The sequence below is a fragment of the Carlito syrichta genome, unplaced genomic scaffold (genome assembly GCF_000164805.1).
Source record: "Carlito syrichta isolate Samal-C Ts95f unplaced genomic scaffold, Tarsius_syrichta-2.0.1 Scaffold311852, whole genome shotgun sequence".
In the NCBI taxonomy this organism is placed as follows: domain Eukaryota; kingdom Metazoa; phylum Chordata; class Mammalia; order Primates; family Tarsiidae; genus Carlito; species Carlito syrichta.
Genome location: NW_007255948.1, coordinates 530,541 through 553,820, shown reverse-complemented (window position 1 = coordinate 553,820; position 23,280 = coordinate 530,541). Strand labels below are relative to the sequence as shown.

The 23,280-nt window shown below is 40.7% G+C and overlaps 1 protein-coding gene across 2 annotated transcripts in view; it reads right to left on the bottom strand.

Annotated features, from left to right (window-relative positions):
* The window catches only part of KIAA0319L (KIAA0319 like), a 122,332-nt gene that overhangs the window by 53,032 nt on the left and 46,020 nt on the right, over positions 1 to 23,280 (bottom strand). For both annotated transcript variants that reach the window (XM_008069195.2, XM_008069196.2), the window contains exon 3: positions 20,092 to 20,621. In XM_008069195.2, the coding sequence (XP_008067386.1) occupies positions 20,092 to 20,621 (530 nt within the window). The remainder of the gene's footprint in view (positions 1 to 20,091; positions 20,622 to 23,280) is intronic.

Genomic DNA, 23,280 nt, shown 5'->3' with positions numbered 1-23,280 from the left:
GCTGGGCTCTGGCGATCTTCCGCCTCAGCTTCCAAGTAGCCGGAATTACAGGCGCGTGCTACCGCGCCCAGCTGATTTTTTGATTTATTGTAGAGATGAGGTCTCGCTGCCCAGGCGGGTCTCGAATCCGTGGGCTCAGGCAATCCACTCACCTCAGCCTCCCAAAGGCGCGGGATTACAGGCTGAGCCACCGAGCCCGGCTGACTAAGTTTTTTTAAAAACACACACACTATAGGGATTTAGTGGCAGATTAAACAATGCAGAAGAAAAGTCTAGTAAACTTGAAGAATTCCAATAGAAACTATTCAAAATGAAACACAGAGAGGAAAAAAGACTGAAAATAAATGAACAGAGCATCAGAAATCTGTGAAACAAATTCAAGTAGCCAAATATGCTTGTAACTAGAGTTCTCAAAGGGAAGACAGAAAAACATTTAAAGAAATAATGGTAAATAATTTTCCAAGTTTGATGAAAACTATAAATCCACATCTAGCCCAGATAAAAGAAATTCAACAAGCCCCAAGTACACAAACATAAAACTACACCAAGGAATAACATAATCAAATTTCTTAAAACAGCGATAAAGAAAAAAATCGCACAAGCAGCCAGAGAAAAAAGACACATCATATATAAAGAAACAAAGAAAAATTATTTCTTAACTTAAACAATGCAAGCTAGAAGACATTGGCACAATATCTTTAAAGTACTGGAAACGAAAAAGGATCAGGTACAATGGCTCACGCCTGTCATCCCAGCACTTTGGGAAACCAAGGTAGTAGGATTACCTGAGTCCAGGAATTCAAGACCAGCCTGGGCAACATAGTGAGACCTCATCTCTATCAAAAAAAAAAAAAACTAAAGAAAGAAACCTGCCAACTTAGATTTGTTTTTTATTTTATTTTATTTTTTATTTTTATATTTTATTTTAAAGAAGTGGAATACAATTCAGGATTAGGTATACAAGTGGATATTGTACAGGTAAAGTCTAGGCCTCCCTTTGGTCCCCACTTTGCATGGTTTGAGATCAGGTACCCTTATTGATGTTGTTCTCCCTCACCCCTTATTTGATTATTATTATTTTCCATATTTTATTAGATTTGTTAAAACACTGAAAATATTTTTCAAAAACAAAGGTGAAATAATATTATTTAAAGTAATTCTTGATAAATTAAAGATGTATACTATAAACTCAATAGCAACCAATAGAACTAAACAACCAAAAATTATAACTATGTATTAAGTTATTTTTATCACTGCTATAACAAATTGACACAAACATAGTAGCTTTGACAATACAAATTTATTATCCTATGCTTCTGTAGAATGGGTATGCAACACAAATCTCAGTGGGATAAAATCAAGGGGTTGGCAGGGCTGCATTCCTTTCTGGAGGCTTTAGGGAAGAATTTATTTCTTTGTTTTTTTCTGGATGCCATTCACCTTTTTTGGCTCATAATCCCCCTCCCCCAACTGCAAAGCAAGCAATATTACATCTCTCTGTGTCTTTCTTCCAGATTTACATCGTCTTCTTCCACTTTTAAGGACCTTAGTGTTTACATTGGGCCTACCTGGATAACTGCAGGACAGGCTTCCTATTTTGAGGTCAGTTTATTAGCAACCTTAATTCCTTTCTGTCATGTAATTTAATATATTCACAGGTTCCTGAAATTAGGATGTTGACATCCTTAGAGGCCATTATTCTGCCTACCTCAACTAACAAGTCAAAAAAGGAGGTTAAATGGAATTTAAAAATACACAATTAATTCAAAGGAAAGGATAAAATGGGGAAAATGGACAAAGGACACATGAGACAAATAAATATTAAGTTGGTAGATTTCAATTCAATCACATTAAATGTAAGTGGTCTAAATTTAATCAGATTGCCAGAATGGATAAAAAGCAATCTATCTATATACAGTCTACAAGAAATTCTATTCTATTCATTTTAGAGTCTTGCTGTGTCACCAAGCTGGAAAGCAGTGACAAACTCCTGGGTTCAAGTGATTCTCCCACCTTGGCCTCCTAAAGCACTGGGACTACAGGAATGAGCCCCCATACTTGGCCAGAATTTCACTTTAAAAATAAAGGCACAAATAGGTCAAAAGCAAAAGAATGGAAAAAGATATATTGTGCTAATACCAATCAAAAGAAAGTGTAAGTGGCTAAGTTAATATCCGACAAAACAGATTCCAGACAAGAGAATATTACCAAAGAGGATTATATCATAATAATAAAGCAATCAATTCATCATGAAGAATAACAGTCCTAAACATTTACACATCTAATAATAAACTTCAGAATACATGAGGCAAAAGCTGGCTAAATTATGAGGAGAAACAAATATATCCACAATTATAATGTGGTATTTCATTACATTATACTCTAAATAACTGATGGAAGAAGGAGAAAGAAAATAAGGATATAGAAGGCCTAAACAACACTAACCAATTTGACCTAATTGATATTTATACTCACTCAATAACAGCAGAATACATATTCAAGTGTACATGGAGACATTTACCAGGAGAGACCACATTCTAAGCCATAAAACTGGTGTAAATAAATTCAAAAGGATTCAAGTCATACAATGTTTTCTGGCTACAATGGAATTAAATTACCAATCAATAATATCTAGAAAATTTTCCCAAATATTTGAAAACTATATAACATACTTTTAAATAACCCAAGAGTCAGCCAGGCTCGGTGGTTCAGCCTGTAATCCCGCGCTTTGGGAGGCTGAAGTGAATGGATTGCCTGAGTCCGTGGGTTTGAGACCCGCCTGGGCAACTTGGCGAGACCTCATCTCTACATAAATCAAAAAATCAGCCGGGCGTTGTAGCGCATGCCTGTAATTCCGGCTACTCGGAAGGCTGAGGCAGAAGGATCACCGGAGCCCAGCAGGTTGAGGCTGCGGTGGCCGGGAGTGGCCACTGCACTCCATCCTGGGCGATAGAGTGAGACTCCAACTCAAAAATAAATAAATAAATAAATAAATAACCCAAGAATCAAAGGAGTACTCAAAAGAGAAATTAAAAAGTATTCTGAGCCGGGCTCGGTGGCTCAGCCTGTAATCCCGTGCCTTTGGGAGGCTGAGGTGAGTGGATTGCCTGAGCCCACGGGTTCGAGACCCGCCTGGGCAACTTGGCGAGACATCATCTCCACAATAAATCAAAAATTAGCTGGGCGTGGTAGCGCGCACCTGTAATTCCAGCTACTTGGAAGGCTGAGGCGGAAGGATCGCCGGAGCCCAGCAGGTCGAGGCTGCGGTGGCCGGGAGCAGCCACTGCACTCCAGTCTGAGTGACAGAGTGAGACTCCAACTAAAAAAAAAAAAGTATTCTGAACTGGAGACAGAAAATATCAAAATTTGTGTCATGTAACTAAAGCAGTATTAGGAGGAATGTTTATTTGTTTGTTTGTTTATTTATTTTATTTTAAAAATTTTTTGAGACAGGGTCTCTGTTGCCCAGATTGGAACACAGTGGTGAAATCTGGGATCACTGCAGCATTGACCTCCTGGACTCAGTCGATCCTTCCGCCTCAGCTTCCGTAGTAGGTGGGACTACAGGCACACCACTATGCCGGGTTAATTTTTGTATTTTTTGTAGAGACGAGGTCTCACTATGTTGTCCAGGCTGGTCTCAAACTTCTAGGCTCAAGGAATTCTCCCACTTTGACCTTCCAAAGTGCTGTTATTATAGCCACTGCACCCAGTCAAACAGGGAAATTTATAGCACTAAAATGTCTACATTAGAAAAGAAGGAATCTAGCCAGGCAGTGGTTCATGCCTATAATCCTAGAACTTTGGGAGGCAGAGGCGGGAGGATTGCTTGAATCCAGAAGTTCAAGACCAGCCTGGGCAACATAAAGAGACCTCATCAAATAAAAAATTTGGCCCAACATGGTGGTGCATGCCTTAGTCCTAGCTACTTGGGAAGAGAGGCGGAAGGACCACTTGAGCCCACGAGTTTGAGACTGTAGTGAGCCATGATGGTGCCACTGAACTCCAGCCTTGGCAACTATGTGAGACTGACTCAAAAAAAAAAAAAGAACGAAAAGAAAAGAAGGAAGTCTCAAACCAATGACCTCAAATTATATTCTAAGAACTAGAAACAGAAGAGCAAGTGAAAAACAAATTAAGCTGAGGAATCACAATAATAAACGTTAGTGCAGAAATCAATAAAATTGAAAACAGAAAAACAACAGAGAAAATGAATATAACAAAACATGATTCTTTGAGAAAATCTACTCAGTTTAATTAGGAGAAGAGAGTAAGCAAGAGCCAGAGCAAGAGAAACATTGAAAGCAAGTGAGTGAGAAGACACAAATTACCAGTATCAGTAATGAGAGATGATACAGTTACAGATTCTATGGATATTAAAAGGGCAATAAGGAAATGTTATGAACTTTATGCCAATAAATTAGACTACTGAGATGGAATGCATAAATTCCTTGAAAAACAGTCTACCAAAGCTCACTCAAGAATATACAGATAGCCTATATAGCTATGTATCTACTCCGTAAATTGAATTTCTAGTTTAAAGTTTCCCACAAAGAAAACTCCAACCTCAGATAACTTTCCTGGAGAATTATACCAATTCTACACAATTCTACACAATCATCCAGAAAATTAAAGAAGAGAAAAACTTCTCAACTTATTCTATGAGGCCAGTATTAGTTGGATATTAAAACTAGAAAAAGGCATTATAAGAAAACTACAGACCAATAAACCCCATAAAAACAAATGCAAAAATGTATAACAAAATTTTAGTAAATCACATATAAAAATATATAAAAAGGATAATATCATGACTAAGTGAGGTTTGCGCCAGGAATGTAAAGTTAGTTTAGAATAAATGACATTATTCACCAAATTAAGACACAAAAAGCAAAAAAAATTATATGATTAACTCAATAGATGTTTAAAAAAAAAAAAAGGCATTTGACAAAATCTGACATTTATTCCTGATAAAAATTTACATCAAACTAGGAATAGAAAGAAATTCCCTTCACTTGATAAAAGGTATCTTCAAAAAAACCCTACAGCTAACATCAGGCTTAACAGTGGAAAATCGAATTCTTCACCCCTAAGATCAAGAACATGACAAGAATGTACACTTTTAGCACTTCTATTCCACACTGTACTAGGGATTCTAGCCATTGTAATAAGGCAAGGAAAAGAAAAGATCAGAAAAGAACTGTCTTTAATTATAGATGACATGATTATACAGAGAAAAAAATATAGAATCTACAAAAATAGTTAACAGAACGAATACATAAGTTAAGCAAGATACAAGACCAGTACACAAACAGCAATTGTATTTCTATACACTAGTAACAATCAGAAATTGGATTTTTAAAATATATCAATTATAATAGCATCAAAAATATTGAATACTTAAGAATAAATCTGACAAAAGATGTGCGAGGTCTGTACATGAAAAATTACACTACATTGCTGAGAGAAATTTATTGTTTATTTTAGAGTTGTAGTCTCATTCTGTCACCCAGGCTAGAGTGCAGTGGCATGCTTACATCCACCGCAGCCTCAATTTGCTGGGTTCAGGTGATCCTTCCACCCCAGCCCTTTCAAGTAGCTGGAACTACAGGTGCTCACTACCACATCCAGCTAATTTTTTTGATTTATGGTAGAGACGAGGTCTCGTCAAGTTGTCCAGACCGGTCTCAAACCCCTGGGCTCAAGCAATCCTCTCACCTCGGTCTCCCAAAGTGTTGGGATTAAAAGTGTGAGCCACCGTGCCTTGCTGTTGAGAGAAAAATTAATGATTTGACTCAATGGAGAGATATGCTGTGCTCATGAATCAGAAAACTCAACATTCTTATTAGGCCACTATTTCTCTCCAAACTCATCTAAATTCTTAATACAATCTAAATAAAAAATCCAGAAGGCTTTTTCAAAAGAAACTGACTAGATGATTCTAAAACTTAGATGAAAGGTCAAAGAACTTAAAATGGGTAATCTGATAAAGATGAAAAAAGTTGTGAGATTTACATAATCTAATTTGAACATATATTACAAAGCTACCAAGACAGTGTAGTTACTAGTGTCAATATAGACAGATAGATGGAGCTGAATAGAGTCCAAAAATAGACCCACAAACATATGGCTAATTGATTTTCTTTTTTTCCCTTTTTTTTCTTTTGAGTCAGAATCTCACTCTGTTGCCCAGACTGGAGTACAGTGGCATACTCATGGCTACTGTAGCCTCAACTTGCTGGGCTCAGGTAGCTGGGACTACTGGTGAGTGCCACCCTGTCCAGCTAACTTTTTTTTTATTGTAGAGACAAGGTCTCACCAAGTTGCCCAAGCTGGTCTTGAACCCCTGGGCTCAGGCAATTTTCTTGCCTCCGCCTCCCAAAGTGCCGGGATTATAGACATGAGCCACCACACCCAGACGTTAATTGATTTTCAATAAAGGTGAAAAGGCAATTCAGTGGAGAATGGGTAGAAAAAATATGGTGCTAGTACAACTGGATATTCATATGCCTCCCAAAATTTCATCCATAATTCCTACCATGTACAAAACAATTCTAGAATGAAATATAAAACCTAAAACTTTAAAACTTGTGGAAGAAAACTTAGGAGAAAATCCTTCTCAGATACAACACCAAAAGCACAATCCATAAGAGAAAAAAAAGTAATAAACTAGACTTCATCAAAATTAAGATGCATTCTTTGAAAGACACTGCTGGCTGGGTATGGTGGTTTAAGTCTGTAATACCAGCACTTTGGGAGACCAAAGCAAGAGGACTGCCTGAGCCTGTGGGTTCAAGACTAGCCTGGGCAACATGGTGAGACCTTGTCTCTACAATAAATAAATTTTCAAAAAATTAGCTGGGCATGGTGGCGCACACCTATAGTTTCGGCTACTAGGAAGGCTGAGGTGGAAGGATCACTGGAGCCCAGCAGGTGGACACTGGAGTGGCCATGAGCATGCCAGTGCACTCCAACCTGGGCGACAGAGTGAGACTCCAACTCAAATTAAAAAAAAAAAAAGAAAGACACTGCCAACAGAATACAAAGACAAGCTACAGATTGGGAGGGAATATTTGCAAATCATATATGTGATAAAAGGCTCATATGCAGAATATATATGAAAGAAAACAACCCACTTTTTTCTTTTAACAATCCACTTTTTAAGAGAAAAGTATAAATACTTTACCCTAAAAGGTATGGATGCCAAATAAGCACATGAAGAATGTTCAACATCATTAGTCATTAGAGAAATGCAAATCAAAACCACAATGGGATACTATTACACACATATTACAATGTATAAAATAAAAAAAGAGCCAGGCTCGGTGGCTCAGCCTGTAGTCCTGCGCCTTTGGGAGGCTGAGGTGAGTGGATTGCCTGAGCCCACGGGTTCAAGACCCACATGGGCAACTTGGAGAGACCTCATCTCTACAATAAATAAAAAAATTAGCCGGGCGTGGTAGCGCGCGCCTGTAGTTCCAGTTACTTGGAAGGCAGAGGCGGAAGGATCACCGGAGCTCAGCAAGTCGAGGCTGCGGTGGCCGGGAATGGCCATTGCACTCCAGTCTGGGCGACAGAGTGAGACTCCAACTCAAAAAATAAATAAATAAATAAATAAATAAATAAATAAATAAATAAAATAAGATTAAAAAAGAGTCAGGCACAGTGGTTTACACCTGTAATCCCAGCACTCTGGGAGGCGGAGGTGAGAGGATTGCCTGAGCCCAAGGGTTTGAGACCAGCCTGGGCAACTTGACAAGACCTCATCTCTACAATAAATAAAAAAATTTGCCAGGCGTGGTGGCTCACACCTGTAGTTCCAGCTACTTGGAAGCTACTTGGAGGGATAGCCTGAGCCCAGTGATTTGAGGTTGTGGTGGCTATGAAAGTACCACTGCATTCCAGTCTGGGCAACAGAGTGAGACTCTGACTCAAAAAATAAATAAATAAACTTAAATAAAATAAAAAAGATTCAGCCGGGCTCGGTGGCTCAGCTTGTAATCCTGTGCCTTTGGGAAGCTGAGGTAAGTGGATTGCCTGAGCCTGCGGGTTCAAGACCCGCCCGGGCAGGCGAGACCTCGCCTGTAGGTCCAGCTACTTGGAAGGCTGAGGCAGAAGGATCGCCAGAGCCCAGCAGGTCGAGGCTGCGGTGGCCGGGAGCGGCCACTGCACTCCAGTCTGGGCGACAGTGAGACTCCAACTCAAATAAATAAATAAATAAAAATAAAAACGATTCACCAAGTGTTGGCAAGAATGTGGAGCAATTAGAACTTTCATACATTGCCAATGGGAATGTAAAATGGTACAACCACTTTAGAAAACAGCTGGACGGTTTTGTCAAAAGTTAAATATATGCCTATGATATAACCCAGTTATTCCATTCCCACGTATTTACCCAAGGGAAAGTAAAGCATATGTCATTCAAAGACTTGTACACAAATGTTCCTAGTAGCTTTAACTACAATAAACAAATCTAGAAATAACTCAATATTCATTAACAGATGAATGGACAAATTATGATATATATCTATACAATGGAGTACTAGTCAGCAATTAAAAGAAGCCAATTATGGGCACATATTACAATATAGATGAGCATAAAAACATCATGCTAAGTTAAAGAAGTCAGGCACAAAAGACTACATATCGCACGGCTCCACTTATGTACAAAGTCCAGAAAAAGCAAATTTATAGAGACAGCAGATCAATGGATGTCTAAGGGTGAGAGTGAGAATAAGAATGGTATACAGAAACTTTTGGGTAAATGGGGACAAGGGAAGTTTTGGGAGAATGCTTTCTTTCTTTTTTTTTTTTGAGTTGGAGTCTCACTGTTGCCCAGACTGGAGTGCAGTGGTACGCTCCCGGCCACCACAGCCTTGACCTGCTGGGATCCGGCGATCCTTCCACCTCAGCCTTCCAAGCAGCTGGAACTACAGGCGCGCACTACCACGCCCGGCTAATTTTTTGATTTATTGTAGAGATGAGGTCTTACCAAGTTGCCCGGGTGGGTCTCGAACCCGTGGGCTCAGGCAATCCACTCACCTCAGCCTCCCAAAGCACGGGATTACAGGCTGAGCCACCGAGCCTGGCTAGGGAGAACGTTTTCAAACTAGAGTGTGCTAATGATAAACAACTCTATACTTTTACTGAAATAGAACTGCTTAAAAGAAATGAGTATTATGGTATGTAAATTATACCTCAATAAAGTTGTTAAAAAGAAATTTGTACGTAACTTTCTATAATTATTTTAAAATTATAGAAAATCTACAATAACTAAAAGTAAATAGTTATATAGGGCAGGAGGTGACAGGGGCAGATCCCAAAGGAGGAGGAGGAAACTTTGGAGCTGATAGATACGTTCATTATCTTTTTATGGTGAATATGTAAGTGTATATATATATTTCTCTTAAAACTAACCAAATTGCACACTTTAAACATGCACAATTGTTTTTTCTTGAGTAGAAGTCTCACTCTGTCGTCCAGGCTGGAGTGCAGTGGCATGCTCACGGCCACCACAGGCTCAACCCACTGGGCTCAGGCAATTCTCTGCTTCAGCATTCCAAGTAGCCAGAACTACAGGCCACCATGCCGGGATAATTTTTTGATTTATTGTAAAGATAAGGTCTCACCAAATTGCCCAGACTACCTCAACCCTCTAGGCTCAGGCAATTCTCTTGACTCACCTCCCAAAGTGCTGGGATCACAAGCGTGAGCCACTGTACCCGGCTAAACATGTACAGTTTATGATATGACAATTATACATCAAAAACGATGTTTTAAAAAAAGTAAGGTTTCTAGCCGGGCTCGGTGACTCTGCCTGTAATCCCACGCTTTGAGAGGCTGAGGTGAGTGGATTGCCTGAGCCCGCGAGTTCGACACCTGCCTGGGCAACTTGGCGAGCCCTCATCTCTACAATAAATCAAAAAATTAGCCAGGTGTGGTAGTGCGCGCCTGTAGTTCCAGCTACAGGAAGGCTGAGGTGGAAGGATCGCCAGAGCCCAGCACGTCAAGGCTGCGGTGGTCGGGAGTGGCCACTGCACTCCAGTCTGGGCAACAGAGTGAGACTCTAACTCAAAAAAAAAAAAAAAAAAAGTAAGGTTTCCACAGAAGAACAAGCATTCAGTGTGGCTGAAGTGGAAAGTAGAAGGGAGTAAGTAATACAAAAGCCATCTATCCACCTAAACATGTACTTATAATGGTTGCACAATGTCCATTTCCCCCTTCTTAAACAGACTACTTCCCGTTTTTACAGGAAACAAATAGCATCTCACCATTGTGTGCAAAACTCTTTCTTTCTTTAGAAATTATTGCTTTAGAATAGATTCCCAGAAGTAGAACAGTGTGAATATTTTAAAGTTAGGCAGACAGATTTTTATTTTTAAAGAAAAGGCTTGTTTATCATTTTTAAAAATTATGTACTGTACTCATTTTTAAGGAAACAGAAAGGAGACATGGAACAAATTGTTTTACTTCAGAAACTATGAAGTAATACTGAAAAACTTTAGGGGATGATATAGGGTTGAGTGGAATTTCCTTGCGCAATTTTTTCTGGCATTTGATAGAAAGAATAAAAACTAACCCAATTCTGAACAAACCATATGTCATATAATCATACCCCAGGTGGATATATCTGTTTTTTTCTTCAAGAACCCTTAGTCAGAATGATGAAAAGTTTCAATTCACATTCTCTTTCTCCATCTCTCCAGTTCTCTTCTTTTTCTTCCTTCTCCCTTCTTCCCTGTCCCTATTTTGAGGCTACCCTCTCCAAATCAAGCAAGCCAGACCTAGTGATTAATACCATAATTCAAGATAACAAAACAAAACCCTCTATCACTAGTCTACTTTGAGAAGGAACCTGCATGGCACACAAGACCCAGGGTGGGCTCAATTCCTTGGAAGGGCAGTGACAGTTGGTAGCAGCGAGTCTGCCCTGCCCACCACCACTCACCACAGAAAAGCACAAACCTCTGGGAAAGAGAACATCATCTGGTTTTATAATCACAATCCAGGTAGGGACCTTGCTCGGTAAGACACATGCTATCGTAGTGTCTACTTAATATTTAAAAACAATTCACAAAAATTCAGCTTTCAACACACTTTGAGATACAAAGTTCTCAAAGTTTTGTTTTACTGAAATAAAACAAAAGCTCACTATGGTCACTAATAAACATCCAACTAAAGGAAAGACAATCTCTTCTGCAGTAGCAAACCCAGTGGGGTTTAAAGACCCATCCCATCTCAATTCTCACCAACTAAAGCTCAGACTGGAGAATATGGCAGTGTTTATCTTTATAGTAATTAGTAATGAAGTTATATCTTCTGAGCGTCTACTTACAGAACCTAAGATCATCCATGAAAGGGGAAAGGGAGAGAGATAAAGCCTGTTAACTAAGAGATGCTCAAGTTCTGCCAGTTAGTAAGGATTTGCTATTGGACTTACACCACAATCCCCATCACCTCTTGCTTTGTAAGTGCTATAGACTGAATGTTTGCGTGCTCCCAAAATTCATATGCTGAAATCCTAACCCCCCAGGTGATAGTATTAGTAGGTAGAGCCTTGGAAGGTAATTAGGTCATGAGGGTAAATCCTCTTGAGTAGGATCATGACTCTTATAAAACAACAGGCCTGAGAGAGCTTGTCGGCCTGCTAGAAGGTGCTATCTATGCAGAGTGGTCCCTCACCAAACATCAAATCTTTCAGCACCTTCATCTGGCAGATTTCTCACAGTCTCCAGCAATGTAAGAAATTTCTGTTGTTTATAAGCCACCTAGTTTATGGTATTTTGTTATAGCAGCCTGAATGGGCTAAGACAATAAATTAGCTTACAAAGTAGCCAAAAAATACAATTTCAAACTCATTGCACATAGTAAAAACCAGGTAAGTAGATTAAAGAGCTAGAATTCTTAGATAACAGGAGAAAGTAGGTAGTTATGAATGAAAAAATAAGAAAAGGTGTTGTGGTTCAAGAACTAATACTTTTGGAAAAGGAAGAAAACAATTATAGGGATTTCTGTCATGTTCACACACACAACAAGGAAGCAGGCTGCCCAGTTTTTCTGCTGGTGCAAGAAAACCATTAGATTAGAATGAGTGAGTACGTAGTGAATATATGCACATGGTGTTAGAAGAGCCTAGGTCACTGAGGAGTAAGAAACACAAATTATTGAAGCCTGAGGTCTAGATGGGGGCCTTGTAAGATAACTGAGAATGAGAATATGGAAAAAACTAGACCCTAAGGGATTCCACATTTGTTAGGAATTAGTAGTCAGTAGAATAAATGAGCACTTGGCAAAAATTTCACAAGCCTAAAGGATTTAAAGAAAACATTTAAAAATAAAAAACAAAAACAAGCAAGTAAGTAAAAAATTCTGAAAAGCACACCAAACACACACACACAACAAAAAGAAACAGCACTGCTTGGATTTCTGTCATTGGTTATGTAAGGTTATTTTCTGGTGCTGCCCACACCCCACGCCTCTCTCCTCTAATAAGAGGTAAGCTCGGGCCTTACGTGGAGCCAGCACAGGAGTTCGCCTCAGTAAAAAAAAGGCAGCAGAGAGCTGTCCAGGTGCTTGACTCGTTTTCCTCTCAGTCATTTGTTCTGCAGAAAGCCACTGACTTGCTAGGAGTTGAAATGCAGTGATTATTGACAAATAGAGAGATGATGACAGAGAGAGACCACCTCAACCTTAAATGTGGGGAAACCTAAGTAGACTTTCATTCCCTGGGCTCAAAGAAGGCACTTCCTCTTTCACATAGCAGGACTGGCAGCAATTAATTGCCAGTGGCTGAACTGCTTGTCATGTACACATTCCAGGACCCAATCAACAAGCCTCATGCTCCTCTTGCCAACAACTCACGGCACAGAAAGAGTGAAGTACTTAAACCAAGCAGGACAAGCTCCTCCTTGTTTTTTTTGTTTTTTGTTTTTTTGAGTTAGAGTATCACTCTGTTGCCCAGGCTGGAGTGCAGTGGCACACTCACGGCCACCCCAGCGTTGAGCGGTTAGGCTCCGGCAATCCTTCTGCCTCAGCCTTCCAAGTAGCTGGAACTACAGGCATGCGCTATCACGCCTGGCTAATTTTTTTTTTTTTAATTTATTGTAGAGACAAGGTTTTGCCAAGTTGCCCTGGCTGGTCTTGAGCCCGCGGGCTCAGGCAATCCATTGGCCTCGGTCTCCCAAAATGCTGGAATTGCAGGCTGAGCCACTGAGCCTGGCCTTTTCCCTCTTTAAGGTGAGAAAAAGGAATAAATTGATGATGTTCCTTCCCACTTTGGGAATTCCAAAAGGTCCATAGTACCTGCTTTTAGATACAATATATGTATGTTTCCAAAAGAATGAAAAACACAGACTGATAATCAAATGCCTTTGCAGCTCTGCAGGCATTTCAGGCAAGAAAAGAGCAACTTATGGTACATTTTCTCTGCACTTTGGATGCAGAATTGCTTGACCTACCTTAGTGAAAACAGTACAAACTAGAAACTAGTGTGCTAGCCAGTCATTTCTAATTAGAAGATCTGCAGTACATATATTTCTCTTCCTTTTCCTAGTGCATTAAGCAGGAGTTTGAACTCCAAGTTCTCTTCCAAAAGAAATGCCTACCAGTTAACAATTATGAATGCACAAGGCAATCTTACCACCCTTCTCAAGCCATTCATGGTCTTCAGGGTAAGAATCAAGCTCCTAGGTATGGCATATACAGTCAAATATAACTTGTCTGGATCTGAAGACTTTGCTTTGTCCCATTTTTTAGCAATACTTGCAGTTCTCAATATGTAATGCCAAACTATGTAATGCCTCTGTGCAACACTACCTGCAGCAAAAGCCCACTCCCACTTCTGGCGTTCAGAGTTTAAATTCAATATTCCTCCTCCCATGTCCACCAGCTCTCTATGTTAGACCACAAAGCTCTTGAAATCCTGTTCACTAACAGAAATTTACTGCTACTAACCACTGCTGGTAAACAAGAAGAAAGAATTCTCCAGTCAATACATCCTCAGGATCTTTCTACCAGCATACACCTGAATTCTGCAAGGCCTGAGTTTGAGTTTTCTCCACTGTCTAAGAGATGATCTTCAGGTCTAAATCTACATATGTCTAATCTTACTGGTCCATTTATAATTTCAACAGCCATAATTATCCTGCAGTTCATTGAAGCTATTTTCTTTGCTCCCCTTTCCTCTTGCAAATCATTACTTTTCTAACTCCTTGTAAAAACCCCTTTCTTCTCCTTTGCCACCTTGCTGCACTATACTTCAACTTTCATCATAGCTGTCATCTCCCAACTTACTCATCACTCCTCCTTCTTTACTGATGGCTTTGACATCTGGCTTTAAAAAATTCCTCCTCATCCCAAATCCTGCCTAAAGACTAAGAGGGTCAAGAGGACAGAGTATGGATAGACTCAGACTGCCTGGGTTCAAGTCTTGGGTCTACATACACTAGCTGTGTTGCCTTGGCCATGTTCCTTAATTTTTCCCAAGTTCCCTCATTTATAAAATAATGACAGTAAGCTGAGTGTGTTGGCTCATACCTGTAATCCCACACTTTGGAAGGCTGAGGCAAGAGGATTGCCTGAGCCCACAGGTTTGAGGCCAGCCTGGGCAACATGGCGAGACCTGATCTCTAAAATAAAACTTTAAAAATATTAGCTGGGCGTGGTGGCACAAGCCTGTAGTTCCAGCTACTTGGAAGGCTGAAGTGGAAGGATCACCTGAGCCCAGCAGGTTGAGGCTACGGTGGCCATATGTATGCCACTGCACTTCAGCAGGGGTGACAGAGTGAGACTCCAAATTAAAAAAAAAATAGTGACAATAATGGTAGTTCACAGAATTTGTTGTACAGATTAAGAGCCAATATATGTACAGGGCTTAGAATGGTACCTGGAACATAGTAAGTGCTCAGTAAACATTAGTTATTCCTGGTATCATCATCCCTACCACCACTATCACTATCATTAAAGACTATCTCAACGTCCACATGGATAACTCATTTAATATGTTCTTTGAGCTTGATGAATTATTGAGCTCCTTGTCTCCAATAAACTTCTCCACTCTACTCGAGCAACCCTCTTCCACAGCTCACCCTAAATCCTGTCATCATCAGAACTTCTCTACCTCCACAATCTTAAATTTGAATATCTCATACTCTGACCACTACCTTCTGACCTTTCAGGACTCACATTTACCTGTTCCTCTTACATCTGCTTTCCATCATGGAAACCTCTAAATGCCAAACTTTACTAATCTCTGTAGCTCCCTCCTACCTTTGCCTCTTTTTGTACCTTCTTATATGCTCTCTTTAATTCACTCTCTGACAACAATCTCAATTTCTATACTCCAATATCCTTCTCTCTTTTTTTTTTGTTTGATTGTTTGTTTGTTTTGAGTTGGAGTCTCACTGTGTTGCCCAGGCTAAAGTGCAGTGGCATGCTCACAGCCACCGCAGCCTCAACTTGCTGGGCCCAAGCCTTCAAAGTGAAACTACAGGCGCAAGCCACCACACCTGGCTAATTTTTAAAAAAAATATATTATAGAGATGAGGTCTCGTCACCTCTGGTCTCAAACCTCTGGTCTCAGGCAATCCTCTCACCTCAGTCTCCCAAAGTGCTGGGATTACAGGATTGAGTCACCACACCCAGCCACCCAATATTCTTCTGTACAAACTACCTTGCAAAGTTCCCATCTTGAATGAATCAAACTATCAGCCTTTTCTTTTCTGAGTTGGAACCTCACTCTGTTGCCCAGGCTAGAGTACAGTGGCTCACAACCATCACAGCCTCGACCTGCTGGGACTAAGGTGATCCTTTCACCTCAGTCTTCCAAGTAGCTGGGACTATAAGCATGTGCCACCACGCCCATATTATTTTTTTATTTATTGTAGAGATGAGGTCTCACTATGTTGCCCAGGCTGGTCTCAAACCCATGGGCTCAGGCAATCCTCTCACCTCCACCTCCCAAAGTACTGGGATTACAGGTGTAAGCCACCATGCCCGGCTCAGCCTTTTCTTAACAGGGATGCTGAGAGCTACTAAGGAGAACCACACAACTGTAAAGATCAATACCACTGTTATAAACGCATAGTCTCCATCTTCAAGGCTACACAGAAATCTATTTCCTTACCTAGTTTGCCATCTCCTATCCTTCACAATAGCTATTTCAGACTTTGACTACTCTCCTCAAACCTCTAATTTTTCTGTCTAATTAACCATCTACCTCTACCCTACCTATCTCTGTTACTACTCTGCACAAATAATCTCTCATGCTTCAGGGGGAAAAAAAAAAACAGTAACAAGATTAGAACCATAACAATTTCCTTCTACTCAACCTATAAACCCACCTTAGCTGCATCTCACCCAATCCTCTCTCCCTATCATAATCAAAGAAGTATCCTGCTTAAGGTTGATCTTGTGTTCTGTGCTTGATATTCTAATTTCCCTGCCCTATAAAGCAGTGGTTCTCAAAGTGTGATCCCTGGGCCAGCAGCATTGGCACTCTCTCCAGAAACCTGCTGCAAATGCAAATTCTCTCATCCTACTCCAGTCCTGAGTCAAAAATTCTGGAATTGGGGACCAGTAATATGTTTTTCCTTTTTTTCATCTCCTCAGAGCAAGAAAGGAAGAGCAATCTGGGGTTTGGGGGGGAGTTTTTGAGTCAGAGTCTCACTGTCACACAGACGAGTACAATGGCATGCTCATAGCCACTGCAGCCTCAACCTGCTGGGCTTAGGTGATCCTTCCACTTCAGCCTTCCAAGTAGCTGGAACCACAGATGTGCGCCACCATGCCAGTCTAATTTTTTTTTTTTAATTTACTGCAGAGACGAGGTCTCACCAAGTTGCCTGGGCTGGTCTCAAACCCCTGGGTTCAGGCAATCCTCTCACCTCCGCCTCCACAGGTGTGAACCACCATGCCCAGTTGAGAAATCTGGTTTTATTTATTTATTTATTTTTGAGTTGGAGTCTCACTCTGTCGCCCAGACTAGAGTGCAGTGGCCGCTCCCAGCCACCGCAGCCTCGCCCCGCTGGGCTCCGGCGATCCTTCCACCTCAGCCTTCCAAGTAGCCGGGACTACAGGCACGCGCTACCATGCACGGCTGATTTTTTTATTTTACTATAGAGATGAGGTCTCGCCAAGTTGCCCAGGTGGGTCTCGAACCCACAGGATCAGGCAATCCACTGACCTCGGCCTTCCAAAGTGCTGGGATTACAGGCTGAGCCACCAAACCCGGCCTAGAACCACAGCTCTAAAGGATTTGTTGTTTATCCTCTTTGCTGTATTTATAACCTACCCTTCTTCCTTCCTTCCTTCTTTTTCTTTTATTTTCTTTCTTTCTCTTTTTATCTTTCTTTCTATTTTTGTTTGTTTGTTTGTTTGAGTCAGAGTCTCACTTTATTGTCCAGGCTGGAATGCAGCAGCACTATCACAGCCACCATAGTCTTGACCTGCTGAACTCAGATGATTCTTCTGTTTCAGCCTTCCAAGTAGATGGAACTACAGATATGCGCCACCACATCTAGTTAATTTTTTTCTTTAAATTTTATCATAGAGATGAGGTCTCGTCAAGTTGCTCTGGCTGGTCTCAAACCCCTGGGCTCACCTCTTGCCTCCACCTCCCAGAGTGCTGGGAATACAGGCATTGTGCCCAGCTCTCTTTGTTTTTAAATTTCTTTTCCCAGTGAAGCTATCCTTTAATAACCTCCTTCTTTAGTGCGATGGTTCTCTTGCTTCAAGAGACTACTTTATCAGGCATATACAGTTGACCCTTGAACAACACAGGTTTGAACTTCACAGGCCTACTTACATGTGAATTATCTTCCATTTCTCCTGTCTCTGAGACAGTAAAACCAGTACTCCCTCTTCCTCTTCCTCCTCCATCTATTCAACATGAAGATGATGAGGATGAAGACCTTTATGATCATCTACTTCCACTGAATGAATAGTAAATATATTTTCTCTTCCTTATTATTTTCTTAATAACATTTTCTTTTCTCTGGTTTACTTTATTATAAGAATATAGTATATAATACATATGACATTTAAATTTATCTAGTTTATTGCAAAAACATAGCATATAATACATATAACATATAAAATGTTTTAATCAACTGTTTATGTTATCAGTAAGGTTTCTGGTCAATAACAGACTATTGGCTAAGTTTTGGGAGTCAGAAGTTATATGCAAATTTCTAACTGGGAAGGATGTTGGTACCCCAAACTCTGCGTTGCTCAAGGGTCAACTGTACATTCTTGCCCTTTTCCAGTCTATTTACTACATAGCAACATATCTGTTATGTTATTCCCTCCTTAAAACTCTTTAATGATCTCCCATTGATCTTAAGATAAGGACCAATATCTTAAGAAAGGCTCATGGCACTGCACACCTCTCAGGTCTCTTCTTTTACCACCAACTCTCTTTTCTCTGCCCAACAAGACCAGTCTCTCTCAATTTCTTGATCCTGCCATGCTCTAAGGTACCTAACACACTTAGAAATTGTTATTTCCAGCCGGGCTTGGTGGCTCAGCCTATAATCCAGCACTTTGCGAGGCCAAGATGAGTGGCTTGTCTGAGCCCGCGGGTTGGAGATCAGCCTGGGTAACTTGGTGAGATTTCATCTCTACAATAAATAAAAAATTAGCCGGGCATAGTAGTGCGTGACTGTAGTTCCAGCTACTTGGAAGACTGAGGCGGAAGGATCACCAGAGCCCAGCAGGTCGACGCTGGGGTAGCTGTGAGTGTGCCACTGCACTCCAGCCTGGGCAACAGAGTGAGACGCCCACTCAAAAAAAAAAAGAAAGAAAAGAAAAAAGAAATTGTTATTTCCTCTACCTAAAATACTCTTAATCTGTTTCTTTTCCTACTCGTACTTCAAATCTCAGCTTAAACTTTCTTTCCTTAGAGTAACCTAATTTGACATCTTAGTCTCTACTACACCTGCCTGCTCAAGTGCCACTTCCTCTTTGTGTTCTTACTGTATTGTCTTACAAGTCTGTTAATGCAGTAATTATACACTATTGTAAAGACCTAGCTTCATGTCTCAATATCGACTAGACTGTAAACTCCTGAAGGTATGGACCATGTCTTGTTCAACTTTGTATCTCTAGTGGTTAGAACAGTACCTGACATTGATAATAGATTTCCATAAATGTTTATGGGCATATTAAACCTAAGACTGTTCTCTAATACTGCACTAAAAAGCTTTTTTCTTAACATTAAATCTGGGTTCCAATTCTAGCTGCAAGTTGTTTAACCTCTTTGGGTCTCAGTTTTCTCATGTGTAAAACAGAGCTAATACTACATACTTGGATATATTGCTATAAAAATTAAACAAAATAACAGTATAATGATTAACACACACAGTGCCTGGCATGTAGTAGCCCACTCTGGCTTCAACTTGATACAGACAACTAGGACAAAACAAATATAAAAATAAATCATAGAAATCAAGGGAGCCTGAGCATAGAGTGAGTCATTCTTTTTAATCATTTGCCCAGGAAGATCAACAGTGAAGAAACATAATAAGCAGAATAAACTCTATTGGTGGTATCTCCCTTGGCATACACAGCTTGGCGAGAATTCACTCCAGAGATCTCTTGGCTAATGGCCACATCCTACTCTCCAGCCCAGCAGGTCAGATCTTAATCTGCACTATCAGGCATGGTTAATTCAAACTGGAATAGAAACTACCTCATAAGGAATGTGTTTACAGGCAGGAGATGGAGGAGGAGAACTTGACTGCAACCACATCAATCAAATGTTTTGCAATCTGGCAGAAAACACTGCAGAGCTGTTGGTGGAGACTAACACCCACACAACTGCACTTACCTGTAGCCAAGAACCAGCTTAGACTAGATAATGAGCAGCTTTCTGCTTTTACCAAAATAATGGCCAGATCTGCATGGAGTGAACAATCTCTAAGGTCAAATTACCCTTGTGAATCTGGGTAGCACCAATTAGGATGATACCAAGCAACTTTATACATACACTGCTCAGCCTATGAGCACTGCCCACAAGCATCAGCTTCACTGCTCATGTGTGCCACATATAAGAACAGATTTAACAGTTTCTGTGCTCCTTATTCATAATATCCTTACCTCTGCAGAGCCACTGGTAGCCAGATCACCTGGTTCCTTGGAGTCATTCACTTTAGAATGCTGTGTCACTATAGGTGTAACTTCTTTATCACTGGGACTCTCTCTCTTCTGAAGTTTCCTGATTAAGTTCTGCTGGTCACTGGAAGATACAGCAGGTCTGAGCGGAGTTCTGGGGAGGCTTTGCTTCCTCCGAAATGCCCTGCTCCAACCTAGCCCCAGAAGATGTGGCACATCATCTTCAGGTAGAAAACCCAAATCATCTGCAGTTTGAAATTTTTTTAAAAACACCAGCATGGAATTGGAAGAGTCTGTCCTAAATGCCCGGCAGCTCTGGGGACTGCTGCAGTTGGCCTGAATGCACATCCCTTCTAGCCACCAAAAGGCATGGCAGGCAGAGTCCTGGCAGCAGGCAGCCCAACATGTCTGGATAGAGGGGGTTCCTTCAAGAAGCTGGAGGTGATTTTCTCCCCCAGATCTCAGGCCGACTCCAAACTGTGTCTTCTCCTGCTGGCACCTGCTCTCACTGGCATCTGAAAATAAAGAATGAAAACATTTTCAGATGATATAAAAACAAAGACTACTGCTCTGTAAAGATCCCTGAGCACTAACATTTGAGGCTATTTTGATGACAGATTTTTAGGAGGGTGAGAAAGCCATCTAGTGAGTGGAAGAGAGGAAGCAAGAGTGTTTTTTGGCTCAGGATATTTTTAGGTTACAGAAATACTGCTCCACATTCATCAATGGTTTCCCTTTTCAATGACTTCCTGCCATGTAGACCTTTTACACTGAATTCCAGTTCATTAAATACATGCACACACACAAAAACAAACAAAGAGGAAGTATATGCAGGAAATGGGGAGGGTGGATGGTGCAAAGTCTCAACACCTCATCTCCCAATCACCTCCAAGGTGTTTCTTGGGGACAGTGTGAGGACTGTGGGACCAGAAGAACAGGGAGCTGAACAAGCTGGAATATTTCCCCTACTAAGCTGGCAGCAATACAGACTCATGCAGATTACAATCTAACCTCATGCAGATTACAGGTACATCCATTTTTCTAACCAATTGTTTGCCAAAGCCAAGTGATTTTGTGTAACATAGTATCAGTAGTCAAGATTACCAAAAATTTTAATCATGTGAGGAATTCTGCTAGAAGAAACTTCCTAATGACAAGCCATGCCATGATAGGAAATAGTGGAACAGAAGTACAACGGTGATCTACTGTGGGCAACCCAAATAACATGGTCCAAAATTCTGGCTAATGTGGCTTATGGATAAACCTTGGGCAGTTGAACTATTTCAGGCATGGCATTGATTTTTCTGAAATATTACTTCACCTCTGTTTTCTTAGATGAAGTCAAAACATGTTCTAAATCAAATAAGTACACTTACAAGTTCATATTAAGGACTTAGTTACACAGGTGTCTATTACTAGCGGTGGTCAGTGTTATTTAGGAACAGAACAAAAGTGAGGCAAGAAAGGTGCCTTAGGCACAAAATTTAAGGAGGCGCTCACTCTCAGAGTCATTCAAGTGAAGAGCTAGACTTGAAAGTGAGTGCCTCTTTACATTCTGTGCTCTGGGTACCTCTCTTTCCTCACCCTAGTCCTGGCCCTGGGATTATAACATGTAATATATGTTAGAATTATATAGAGAAAGCATGCAATAGAATCAAAGCATTGAAGAAATGGATAATCATGTCTGCATGCATACATAACTAAAGGGCTCTGAAGGCCAGGCACAGTGGCTCACACCTATAATCCTAGCACTTTGGGAGGCCGAGGTGAGAAGACTGCCTGAGCCCACGGGTTCAAGACCAGCCTGGACAACTTGGTGAGACTCCATCTCTACAAGAGTCAAAAATTAGCCAGGCGTGGTAGCGTGTGCCTGTAGTTCCAGCTACTTGGAAGGCTGAGGCAGAAGGATCACCTGAGCCCAGCAGATAGAGGTTGCAGTGGCCAGGAACGTGCCACTGCCCTCCAGCCTAGGTGACAGAGTGAGACTTGTACTCAAAAAATAAAAATAAAAATAAATAAAGGGCTCTGAGTAACTAAAGCAACAACCTGATAATCAGCCAAAGCCAATCTGACTCCTACCAAATACTTAGTAAATGTCCAAATGGCTGAGTGCAGCGGCTCATGCCTGTAATTCCAGCACTTTGGAGGGCCAAGGTGAGAGAGTCGCTTGAGGCCAGTATTCAAGACCAGCCTGAACAACATAATGAGATCCTGTCTCTATAAATATATATTTTTTAATTAGCCATATGTGGTGGTGTACACCTATAGTCCCAGCTGTTGAGGAGGCTGAGGCTGCGGGATTGCCTCAGTCCAGGAGGTCAAGGCTGCAGTGAGCTATGATCATGCCACTACACTCCAGCCGGGGCAAGCAAAGTGAGATCCTGTCTTAAAAAAAAGTTCAACAGACTAAATGTGGACACTAATCAACTGGAAGACAAAAGGAATATAAAGGTAGGCTTCTGAACTACTGAGTTAAGAGCACTATGAAAGTCAGCACTGGCACCAGCCTAACACAAGACAAGGCAGTGTAGAAGGCCAGATAAAACAGAACTTCTTTGAGAAACATGAAAAAATAGCAACTATGAAAAAAATGAAACTACCAAGAGCTATAGAAATACTCCTCATTTTCTCATCCATCTTCCCACACAGTCACCAATAGTAAGAATCTTGGTAATAGCTGAGTATACAGACTTTGTTGAAATCAGTAAGTTGTTACTTCAATAACTACTATCAGTTATCTTTGTATCAACTTTCCCTTATCCGTCTCATAACAGTTGCTCATATTTAACATAGTAAAGAGATTAACATACATGAAAATAACTCGCACTTTTCTGTAAGCCACTTTTATTTAAAAGATTTTTAATGCACTATGACTTTTATTTCTGCCCTTGAAGGAGGAATTGTTATAGAACTTGCCCTCCCACCATGAGAAACTAAAAAACTAGACACAATATATAAAGCAACTGTTTTAGAAACTGGAGAACAGGCAGTGCAGGACTGTGATCCTAGCAAGAATAGAAACAAACCAGGTGAGCCCTATGATCACCCTGGCTTTCTGCAGGAGGCATGCTCGAGATTGGCACAGGAAAGAAGTCAAGCAGAACAGGGCAGGCAGTGATTGAGGAGTTCAGGGTGACTGTGATAGCTAGAATTTTTTTTTTTTTTTTTTTTTTT